General features: G+C 44.6%; 1 protein-coding gene across 1 annotated transcript in view; it reads left to right on the top strand.

Annotated features, from left to right (window-relative positions):
* The window catches only part of LOC126282309 (serine/arginine repetitive matrix protein 1-like), a 1,097,707-nt gene that overhangs the window by 955,578 nt on the left and 130,069 nt on the right, over positions 1–12,060 (top strand). Inside the window, exon 5 of the mRNA XM_049981964.1 lies at positions 4,928–5,101. Within this exon, the coding sequence (XP_049837921.1) occupies positions 4,928–5,101 (174 nt within the window). The remainder of the gene's footprint in view (positions 1–4,927; positions 5,102–12,060) is intronic.

Below are 12,060 nucleotides of genomic sequence, written 5' to 3'. Positions count from 1 at the left end.
TAAAGAGAGTCAATGTAAAGAATATAATTAGTATTATATAATATTATTATTATTATTATTATTATCTTTCCTTTCTCAGACGCTACGTCTGGAAAGTGACGCGGACCTTGCTCAAGCGTGACTTCCTTTTAACAGCACGGTATATGTTACATTGCATTTAGGAACTTTCGGGTAACTGAACATGTATCAATAATTACAGATTTATGTAGTTGTACATATACGTTTGGATGTAGCTGTATTGCGTTGATATACTGGTGGATATTGTGTGGTATGACTCCTGTAGTTGATAGTATAATTGGTATAATGTCAACTTTATCCTGATGCCACATGTCCTTGACTCCCTCAGCCAGTTTGATGTATTTTTCAATTTTTTCTCCTGCTTTCTTCTGTATATTTGTTGTATTTGGTATGGATATTTCGATTAGTTGTGTTAATTTCTTGATTTTATTGGTGAGTATGATGTCAGGTTTGTTATGTGGTGTTCTTTTATCTGTTATAAAGGTTCTGTTCCAGTATAATTTGTATTCGTCATTCTCCAGTACATTTTGTGGTGCATACTTGTATGTGGGAACGTGTTGTTTTATTAGTTTATATAGTATGGCAAGTTGTTGATGTATTATTTTTGCTATCATGAATCATTCCGTCTCACTGTATATATATATATATTGCCTTTTCTTAGCCATGTGTTGGACGCGTCTTGATCGATGTGTGGCTGTGTTAGATGATACGGGTGCTTGCCATGTAGTGTTTTCTTTTTCCAATTTACTTTCTTCGTATCTGTTGATGATATGTGATCTAAAAGGTTGTAGAAGTGGTTATGAAATTGCAATGGTGTAGCCGATGTATTTATATAAGTGATTGCTTTGTGTATTTCGCTTATTATTATTATTATTATTATTATTATTATTATTATTATTATTATTATTATTTCTACTAGACATGTGACATGATAAACGTCGTTTAAAGAAGTAATTCCCTCCTCCCCCGCGTCTGAGACTCGAATTCTGCTGGTATTGGTATTGTTAGTTCGGTGATGTTCAAACGAGAATTCTATCAGGCACGATCCTAAGTATTTCGGGTCTCGTTTGCCAGTTGTGCGTAAAGAGTAAATAATTTGCTACATTTTTGCAACTGAATGCTGAACATTAACTTCGGAACCTAGATATCGCCTAACATGGTGTCTGGGGAATTGACTCCTGCTCAAATTTTCTAGCCAAGCAACAAGAAACTGTATTGAGTTGGCTGTATTTCCCGCAAGGTGTAATTATGGCCGGATGTATCCGACAGCGTGAGAGGGAAAGCGAGTGCCAGAACTTTGCTTCGCTCCCTTGACACTGACGAACAATGGCTCCGAACAAAGGGTCGCTCTTCATGCAGAGTGCCTTGAAAAATATATGCCGGATACCCCAGCGCACTCTGCTGCGTACATACCTCTGGGGAATCAGTGCTTCGTAGGGTTACTCACAGAATGTGGTGCACCAGGCTAAACAGCCTACGCTTTAACAACGTGAAACTAGTTTTATGTAACATAAACTGAAAAGTGCAATACTCATAGTGGACGTTAATATATCGCAATTATTTACTGATTTCCGAGACAAACATATTGGCTACAATAAGGAACCAAGACTTAAGCGTAAAATTCAGTTAATTCCGTCAGTGTTTCCGGTGCGTTTACGTAAAAAGCTTGTAAAACACCATGGAAGTGGAAATACTAACTCTAAAAGGTAAAAATATGTTAGTATTCATACCACGAGTTCGACTCATTCTAACTAATTTTCCACCTTCAAATTTCTAATAAGATTAGCGTACAGTTTGAGTGATCTGTGATCTGACTGGTTTGATGTGGCCCACCATGAGTTCCGCCTTGTCAACCTCTTCATCTCACAGTAGCACCTGCACTGTGTGTCCCAAATTATAGCCGGCCGTTGTGGCCGAGCGGTTCTAGGCGCTTCAGTCCAGAACGGATGTGTGTGGTGTCCTTAGGTTAGTTAGGTTTAAGTACTTCCAGGTCTAGGGGACTGATGACCTCAGATGTTAAGTGCCAGAGTGCTTAGAGCCATTTGAACTTAAATTATATGCTGGATGTATTGCAATCGATGTCTTTCCCCGAAGTTTCTACACTTTATAGCTCCCTCTCATAACATGAAAGTTAATCCGTGATGCCTTGACGGATGTCCCATCGTCCTCTTCCAGCTTTTTGTTAGTGTTTTCTAAATGTTCCTTTCTTTGTCGGTACTGGGCAGAACCTCTGCCAACCTTATTCTATCGCTCCAAGTAATTCACAACGTCCTTCTGTACCGCCATATCTCTAACCCTTCGATTCTCTACCCGTTTTCTCACAGTCCGTGATTCACAGCCATACATTGCTGTGGAATTCCGTACAGCACAGGTTTGTGCGGATATTTTTCCGAAAGTCTAATGGTATGTCAAGAGTCTCACATATTCTACATACCAACTTCAGCATTCATTTAATTATCACTTAGACCAGTGAATTTATATTTGCCGAGTATGTCCTTCATACGACTATTACTCTTCCTATCCCTTCATTTTTCCTGCAACCGTTTCGCCATGGCTGTCCTGCACTTCCTATTTATTTCATTCTGAAGTGTTCAATATTGTTGCATTCGCATTTCTGCCCGAACTTTTCAGTGTTTCCTTATTTCGTCGATCACTTGATGTATTTCTGCATTTGCCGCAGGTTTTGTTCACAGTTACCTTGCGTGTAACTATATTTGTCGGTCCATTTTCTGTGATAGCCTTTCTTAGAGATTTCCATTCCTCTTCAACTGAAGTGCCTACTCTGGTAATCATTATCGCAATATCTACAGTCTTCGAGAATTTCAAAATCATCTCATCATTTCTGAGTAATTCAGTAGACTACTTGTTTCCATCTTGATTCTTCCGAAAGATTCAGTTAAACTTGTGTATAATTGTCGTCATTACTGAATTGTGATTCGAGTCTGTCTGTTTCTGGGTGCGCCATGTATAAATCCTTCTCTCCTGATGTCTGAACAATGTATTCGCTGTTACCAAATGAAATACTGCAGGACTCAATTAGCCTTTCTCGTCTCTGGTCCCTACAACCAGGCCGATATTCTTCTGTAACTTCCTTATATTCCTTTTCCTACAACCGCACTCCAATCCGCATGATTATTAATATTCATCTTTATGTCTACATCTTCTGCTCGTGCATGTATACCTATGATTGTTATGTATACGTAAACTACGGTTTTTGGCGTTTGTTTGCTGTCAGTTCCGATAAGAACATTCCCATCTTGGAACTGCTCACAGTAACTTACTCTCTGCCCCATCTTGCTGTTCATAAGGAATCCTATGATTACACAATTTCCTGCTGCTGCTGTTATCCTTCATCCTTCGATATACGAGGTGCATTCAAGTTCTAAGGCCTCCGATTATTTTTTTTCACCGGATTGGAAAGAGATAGAAACATGCGCATTGTTTTAAAGTGAGGCCGCGTTCAGTGTCAATACGTCCCAGAGATGGCAGCACCGTACAGGAGATGGAATTTTACAGCCAGCGGCGAGAATGAGAACTGTTTTAAATACTTAAAATGGCGAAGTTTTCCTTACTTGAACAGCTTGAAATCATTCGTTCTCTGAATTTGCGTGGTGTGAAACCAATTGAAATTCATCGACAGTCGAAGGAGACATGTGGTGATGGAGTTATGGATGTGTCGAAAGTGCGTTCGTGGGTGCGAAAGTTCAATGAAGGCAGAAGATCGTGTGACAACAAACCGAAACAACCTCGGGCTCGCACAAGCCGGTCTGACGACATGATCCAGAAAGTGGTGAGAATTGTTTTGGGGGATCGCCGAATGACTGTTGAACAGATCGCCTCCATAGTTGGCATTTCTGTGGGTTCTGTGCACACAATCCTGCATGACGACCTGAAAATTCGAAAAGTGTCATTCAGGTGGGTGCCACGAATGCTGACGGACGACCACATGGCTGCCCGTGTGGCATGTTGCCAAGCAATGTTGACGCGCAACGACAGCATGAATGGGACTTTCTTTTCGTTGGTAGTGATAATGGATGAGACGTCGATGCCATTTTTCAATCCAGAAACAAAGTGGCAGGCAGCTCATTGGAAGCGCGCAGACTCACCGCCACCAAAAAAATTTCAGGTAACCGCCAGTGCTGAAAAAATGATGGTGTCCATGTTCTGGGACAGCGAGAGCGTAATCCTTACCCATTGTGTTCCAAAGGGCACTACGGTGACAGGTGCATCCTACGAAAATGTTTTGAAGAACAAATTCCTTCCTGCATTGCAACAAAAACGTCCGCGAAGGGCTGCGCGTGTGCTGTTTCACCAAGACAACGCACCCGCACATCGAGCTAACGTTACGCAACAGTTTCTTCGTGATAACAACTTCGAAGTGATTCCTCATGCTCCCAACTCACCTGACCTGGCGCCTAGTGCCTTTTGGCTGTTTTCAACAATGAAAGACACTCTCCGTGGCCGCACATTCACCAGCCGTGCTGCTATTGCCTCAGCGATTTTCCAGTGGTCAAAACAGACTCCTAAAGAAGGCTTCGCCGCTGCCATGGAATCATGGCGTCAGCGTTGTGAAAAATGAGTACGTCTGCAGGGCGATTACGTCGAGAAGTAACTCTAGTTTCATCGATTTCGGGTGAGTAGTTAATTAAAAAAAATCGGAGGCATTAGAACTAGAATGCACCTCGTACTTATATCCCATAGGAAGTTCCTTCGTGCACCTCCCGGACACTCATTTACTGTCGTCTTCCTGACGCTCGTGGTGAGTTATTAGCCGTTAATATTTTTCCTTCCAATTGTTAACACAACATTTTCAAATGAACAGTACTGAAGTTGCGACCTCGAACTCGCGAGCGTAAGCTGTAAGGGGACGCGGCGACGAGTTGACGGCAGCTGTGTTGACGTGTTTCAGGTCGTCTGGCTGCAGCGGGCAGCAGGTGGCAAAGTCCGCGCCGTGCACACCGCACGGCGACCGCGACAGGGAGCGGCTGGCGCCAGCCACGGCCGCAGCAGCAGCAGCCTGCGACCGCGACCTGCCCTCGCCGCGCACGCCCAGCCACGGACACTCCTTCACCCGCCATGACAGGTGCGTGCTCTGCGGTTTTCTGAAAGCAGGCTGCTTTTATTCAGCGTTCCAGTCCACTGTACTATTCCCCACTGTTTGGCTGTTGTCTACAGTCCTGAGACTGGTTTGATGCACCTCTCCATGCTAATCTATCCTGTGCAAGCTCCATCTCCCAGTACCTACTGGAACCTACATCCTTCTAAATCTGCTTAGTATTCATCTCTTGGTCTCCCTCTACGATTTTTACCCTCCACGCTGCCCTCCAATACTAAATTGGTGATCCCTCGATGTCTCAGAACATGTCCTTCCAACCGATCCCTTCTTCTAGTCGAGTTGTGCGACAAACTCCTCGTCTCCCCAATTCTATTCAATACCTCCTCATTAGTTATGTGATCTACCCATCTAATCTTCAGCATTCTTCTGTAGCACCACATTTCGAAAGCTTCTATTCTCTTCTTGTCCAAACTATTTATCGTCCATATTCCACTTCCATACATGGCTACAATCCATACAAATACTTTCACAAACGACTTCCTGACTCTTAAATCTATACTCGATGTTAACAAATTTCTCTTCTTCAGAAACGCTTTCCTTGCCAGTCTACATTTAATATCCTCTCTACTTCGACCATCATCAGTTATTTTCCTCCCCAAATAGCAAAACTCCTTTACTACTGTAAGTGTCTCATTTCCTAATATAATACCCTTAGCATCACCCGACTTAATTCGACTACATTCCATTATCCTCGTTTTGCTTTTGTTGATGTTCATCTTATAGCCTCCTTTCAAGACACTGTCCATTCCTTTCAACCGCTCTTCCAAGTCCTTTGCTGTCTGTGACAGAATTACTGTTTGGCTACAGAAACATATTTTTTCGACATTATTTCTGTCCAGTGTGATGGCCTTTTGCACCCTTACTGGGTAGGCCTGCATGCCCGCACGGTACCACTTTACTGATCGTCGTCTTGCTGCATCAATAACCTCCCCGTCGTCTACGCACTGTTTCATGCGGAATGCATCCTTCATTGAGCTAAACAGGTGGAAGTCGAAAGTTGTGAGGTTCCGGCTGTAGGGTGGATGAGGAAGAACAGTCCGCTGAAGTCCTGTGAGCGCCTCTCGGGTGCGCAGGCATGTGTGAGACCTCGTGTTGTCATAGAGAAGTTAGTTTGCGTTTTTGTTGTGACCAACACGCTGCAGTCGTTTCTTCAGTTTCCTGGGGCTAGCACAATACACTTCAGAGTTGATCGTTGCACAGTGAGGGAGGACATCATACAGGATAACCCCCTCTAGGATCTGAGACCGTCGCCGTGGCTTTACCATCTGAGCGTACAGCTTCGACCTTTTCCTTCGGAGGAGAGGTGATGTGGCACCACTTCCTCAACAAATTGTCACGATCAGCCTCGTAACGCGCAAGAAATTCCGTATAGAGGGCCCTTCGTTGCTCATCGTGGTCTTATGCTAGGTGGCGAGAACCCCAGCGGGGGCACACCTTTGAGTTCCCCAGCTGCTGGAGGAGTGTCTCAGCACTACCAACAGAGAAGTCCAGTTGTGCAGCGAGGTGTTTGAGTGTGATCCGTCGATCACCTAGAGAGTACCTGCAAGTTCCAACATTGCGAGAGGCACAGTCGTGTGCAGTCGGCCGACATGCGGGAGATCTGACAGTTTCGTGCGGCCGTGTTACGATGATACAGACGCCTAGCCCAAAGACTGACTGTGCCTTTGTTCACTGCCAGGTCTCCGTAGACAGTCAGTAAGCGCCTATGAATATCTGCGATGTTCTGGTCTTGCGCCAGAAGAAACTCGTGACAGCTCTCTGCTTGGAATGCACCTCCGTCGCAGACGTCATTTTCGAGGCTACGTATAGTGCCGCCGCATACTTGATGATCCTTCGTAAGTTTCATTCCACAAACAAGCACACCACAATAAAATAGTTCGGTATCTTCAGATACATTATTCTGTGTCGCATATTTCTTTTTCCAAAAGCTACCCAGTTAGCTATTTAATTGCTTCCATAAATTTTTCAGTTTTGAATAAGCAGTAAATAGTTTTTTTCTGTATCTATTTTTTGCAAGCGTGCTTGACTACTGTGTTACTAACATCACGTTCTTTTCTCGAAATGCTGTTTACAACGTTATTAGAACACCAATATCAATTACACTTTCTGAAACAAGTCTGCTACCTCCAGGCACCATAAAAACTACAGATAATAGGACGAGAGAAACAAATTTTTTCAGCTCCGATTCACGAGGCTGAGGGGTCAAGGAAATGAAGTAACAGCGGTGAGAATGTTGCGAAAGACAGCCCAGCGGTGTACGGTTTCAGATGCATAGCAAACAGTCTTCAGCAAGGTAGAGGTGCAGTAAAAATGCCGTAATTACGTAGCCAGTGGAGAAAAGCAAGGAGGTGGGCTGTGTTTGAAAAGTGTGACAGAAGAGAAAGGAGCAGTTGCGCTAGCAGTGGAGTATACTTGTAGTGGCAGCAGCCTCCTGTGGTAAGGACGGCAGACGGCGTGGGCGACCTCTGCAGAGCGCGCTGCTGCGTCAGCCCCTGGTGAGGGCCCACCGGCGCCACCGGGTCTTTGTTCCCGGCACGGCCGAGCTGCTCCTCCGCGGCGCTCCTGGAGACGCCAGCCTTGAGGGTGGCGAGGGCGCTGCGCAGAAACGCTGCCAACTGTCGAAGACCCCAGACCAAGATACTGCTACAGAGATAATCAGTCAGGCCTCACACAAATATCGTTTATTGGTTGATATGGTTTGATACTTTAGTCATTTTCAATAGCTCTTAGACAATGACCAACGCACTCCGAACTGAGGGCTCTATAGGGGCTATACAAATGGAACCAAACTTCCGCTATGAACGGACCGTTGAATGATTCCATTCAAATGTAATCGCCACGCACGTTAACACATTTATCTAACTGGAAGACGAGACTTATCATTTCCTGTTTTGGCGAAAGCAGTCAGCCGCTGATAGATCAACTGCATCCACACTTCCTCGTCCTATTAAAACCGACGTCCGCGCATGTCTATCTTCACGTCGCCAAAGATGAGAAAATCACCAGGTGAAAGACCCATGCTGTTCAGATGATGATGTAGAACTTCCCAACCAAATCTCTGAACCGTAGCCTTCCTCCGATTCGCAGTGTGGAAGGCGGGCATTACCCTCAACGAGATAGTCCGACAGCATTCCTGGGCATTCTGACTTAATGGCGCATCGCAGTTTCTGCAAATTGTCTTCATAGCGCTGCGTATTCATTGTGGTTCCACACTCGATGAGCAGAGGGCCCCGGCAGTCAATGGAGGAGGTCATCACGATCTTGCCGGAACTTGTGTGAACGGCTTCAGGTTTCTTTGGTGGGGGAGACGTGAGATGTTTCCAGTGTTCGCTTTGCCAAGTGCCCTCGGCTGTCTGACGGAATCGTCTGGTTACACAATAACTGCCCTCACAGTGCCAACTGGACAAAGGCCGCGCTTCAGAGATTGGGTTGGAAAACATTGCAACATGTGATGCATACAGCCTGGAACTTTGACCTTGTGATTTTCTGATCTTTGGCGACTTGTAGAAAGACACGCGTCGCGTCTGTTTCAGTCGAATCAGGACATGCAAGAGCGTGCAGTTGCTCATATGTCAGCGACCAACTGTGTTCTACGAAACAGGAATTCATCCTGCCGTCTTCCTGTGGTTCGAATGTCTTGCCGTGTGGCGACCACTTTTGAATGGAACCATTCCGTGGTTCCGTCGTGGTGGGTGTTCAGGTTCCATTTGACTGCTGCTCATAGCGGGGAACTCAGCCGATTTCCACGCCTGTTACGTTCTGGTGCAGCCATTGCTAAAGATCAAGGATGTTAAAAATCACTTAAGTGTGGAACTCGGTTAAGCCAGTAAACAATACGTCCGACTATTGATTGATAACTTCTGTAGGCAAATTTAGTGAGCTCACTTACACACTCCGCCAATAACATGGCAAATACGAAAAGACCAAGATGCATAACACAGATCTGAACTCTACTCTTCTCGCAGCTGTGCCTCACCCTGGGCTTTTCCGCAGCATACCACTAGTTTTTCCTTCAAAAATATGCACATTGATCTTGTGTGTGCGTCTTCAGAAGACAAGCAACATACTTTTTCGCGCCGGCCGGGGTGGCCGAGCGGTTCTAGGCGCTTAAGTCCGGAACCGCGCTGCTGCTACTGTCACTGGTTCGAATCCTGCCTCGGGCATAGGTGTGTGTGATGTCCTTAGATTAGTTAGGTTTAAGTAGTTCTAAGTTCTAGGGGACTGATGACCTCAGAAGTTAAGTCCCATAGTGCTCAGAGCCATTTGAACCATTCTTTTCGCTAAAATCTTTTGAGTCAACACACAGAATCCTTTCGCGAGAGTGTAAAACGATTTTATTGCGTCCATCATATTGCTAGTAGTGAAAGTTTTAGTTATCACTTCGAATTTACGTAATTATTTGTTTGTAGTTTCTAAGTACATGTCCGTAGTCGAAGTACACACTGAAATGTCCGCCGCACAGTACCGTAGCACTCAGCTAGAGTAGCAGAAACAAAATGGCGCAGCTCATTGATAAAGCGCAGATGGGTTTGCACAATTTAGTTTCCGCTACTGCAGCGGCGTGCTAGGCTCCTGCGGGGCGGGCGTTTCAGTGTGTACTTGGACTACGGTCAAGTATCTAGAAACGATAAGCAGAAAACACATAAATAATTACGTAACTTTACTTTTTAGAAGCCACAATTAAAACTTTCGTTACCACTCGTGTTACGCGGGCGACGTGTGCAGTCGGTACGACGAGACTCGGTGAGTGAGCAAGGCGACTACATGAGTGTATTCTGTGGGGAAAGTTGGTGCGGCTTTGCGCGGTCGGCGTGAGCGGAATCCGGAGAAAGTTTTTATGGCACGAGTGGAATCCGAGCAGATTCATTGCGAAGCTAACGAGTGCTCTGTGGACCTGGTTGACACTCTCTCTCTCTCTCCCTCCCTCCCTCTCTCCCTCTTCCCCCCCCCCCTCCCTCTCTCCCTCTCCCTCTCCCCTCCCTCTACAGAGAGCGAGGCAGTTGCAGTGGCCGCCTTGACGCAACCCCCGCGGGGGCTTTCAATTTTTAATGCACCTCTTTGGGTGCTCGTTGTTGCGTGAAGTGCCGCTTCGAGACAGTCCCTGGGTCCGTTGCGAGAGCTGAGACTCCAGATGAATCTCTTCTCGCGTCCAGGAGAGACAGCCCGCCCTGGCCCCGTGCCATTAATGGAACTCACACATTACAGCTGCAGACAAGAACAGTGCACAGAGGACTGGAAAAAAAAATTGACGATCTGTTCCGTGTCGGCCAGTACGGTTTTAGGGATGGTAAGGCTCTGGAGAGACGAGTCAGACTTTGGGCCTGATAATGCAAGGAATACTTACGTAAATCAAGAAACTTTCATACGATTATCTACCTAAAGGAAGGCATTCGAAAACACAATAGTTAAAATGTTTGAATTCCTCATAAAAATAGATATATAGGAAAAGAAAAGCAATACACAATGTTTACAAGTACCAAAAGGGGACTGAAAAAAGAAGACCAAAAGAAAAGTGCTCGGATTAAAAAGGGCGTGAGGCGGACATGCAGTCTTTGTCCTTTCGTCTGATGACAGCAACGAAGAAGCAAGGAAGGAAACGAGAGGGGTTCAGAAGCAGAATTAAGGAAGTCTATACAGGATTCGCTGGGGACATTTCTGTTCCCCTTGAAAATGAGGTATTGTTACAGGAGGTGATGAATGCGATGAACAGTCTACTGAGTAGAAATATGGGTTGGCAGTAAACAAAAGCAGGGGCGACATAAGAGATGTACCTAACATCAAAATTGGGGTCGCGCCGTAGGCGAGGTGGACGAATTCTCTTGTCTCCGAAACAAAATGACGCGTGACGGACGAAGGAAGGATGATATAAGAAGCAGACTAGTACGGGAAGAGATACCATTCCTCGCTAAAAGAAGTCTAGAGCACATAGGGCTTAATTTAAGGAAGACATTTCTGAGCATGCGCTTTTGCATCATAGTAGCATATGAACAAGAAGCGTGGACTGTGGTGGAAATCGGGAATGACTTCCACGATACTATATGCAGATGTGGAGGATAGGATAGGAATATATACAGCAAATTAGTCAGGACGCTGTATGTAAGCGCTACTCTGAGGTAACGTAATTGGCACAAGTTACGAATTCGTGGCAGATCTTACCAAACCAGGAAGAAAACCGACTACAAATACATAAGTAAAAATCAAGCTTAACTCTCAGTTAATGAAGTTGCGAAGCATAGACTTTATAGATGACGTACAATTTCTTACTCTGAAACAGACTGCAAAATTGTCAATGTATTCAAAAGAGGAAAACTATAGGAGACGTATGCCATGCTATCCTTCCTCTAAGGGACCATCTTCGTTTATCAGTTGCATAACAGGAAGACGTTTTCACGACCTCGTCGTTTCTTCCTCAACAACACACGGAGTTTTACACTAAACCTCGCGACATTTTTTCCCAAGACTGGTGAGTCAATACTGAGAAAGGTTTCTCATCGAATATTTTTGCTCTTTTTCAAAGAAATTTAGAAGTAAATAATATGAGAAATGATTTTTCAGTACAGTTCTAGTTGACTACAATTGTATTAGTTCAAATATCTCTAATGTATTTCTGTATTTGCAGTGTCACAATCAAAACTTGGTGCCTATGTATTAATTACTCTCGAAACGAAAACTATTTTCTTGCCACTTGAAACAAGTCAGTTTCCTGTTATAGCTCTTAGAATGTTGTTGATAAATTATTTTGTAAACTGTCCCGCTTTTGCCAGTGGTGTTGTGGACAACATAATTCTAAGCAATCGGAATATCTACTCAATTTTTTGGATACAAATACGTTACATAGAAAAAGAGATGCATTTTTTATTCTCCTGACAAATGAGAGGCAAAGGCCTTGCCGTAGTACACACACAGTCTCTGAGCAAAGAAAATCT

The sequence above is a fragment of the Schistocerca gregaria genome, chromosome 7 (genome assembly GCF_023897955.1).
Source record: "Schistocerca gregaria isolate iqSchGreg1 chromosome 7, iqSchGreg1.2, whole genome shotgun sequence".
In the NCBI taxonomy this organism is placed as follows: domain Eukaryota; kingdom Metazoa; phylum Arthropoda; class Insecta; order Orthoptera; family Acrididae; genus Schistocerca; species Schistocerca gregaria.
The sequence above is the reverse complement of the archived record's forward strand: the minus strand, read 5'-3'. Positions and strand labels throughout refer to the sequence as shown.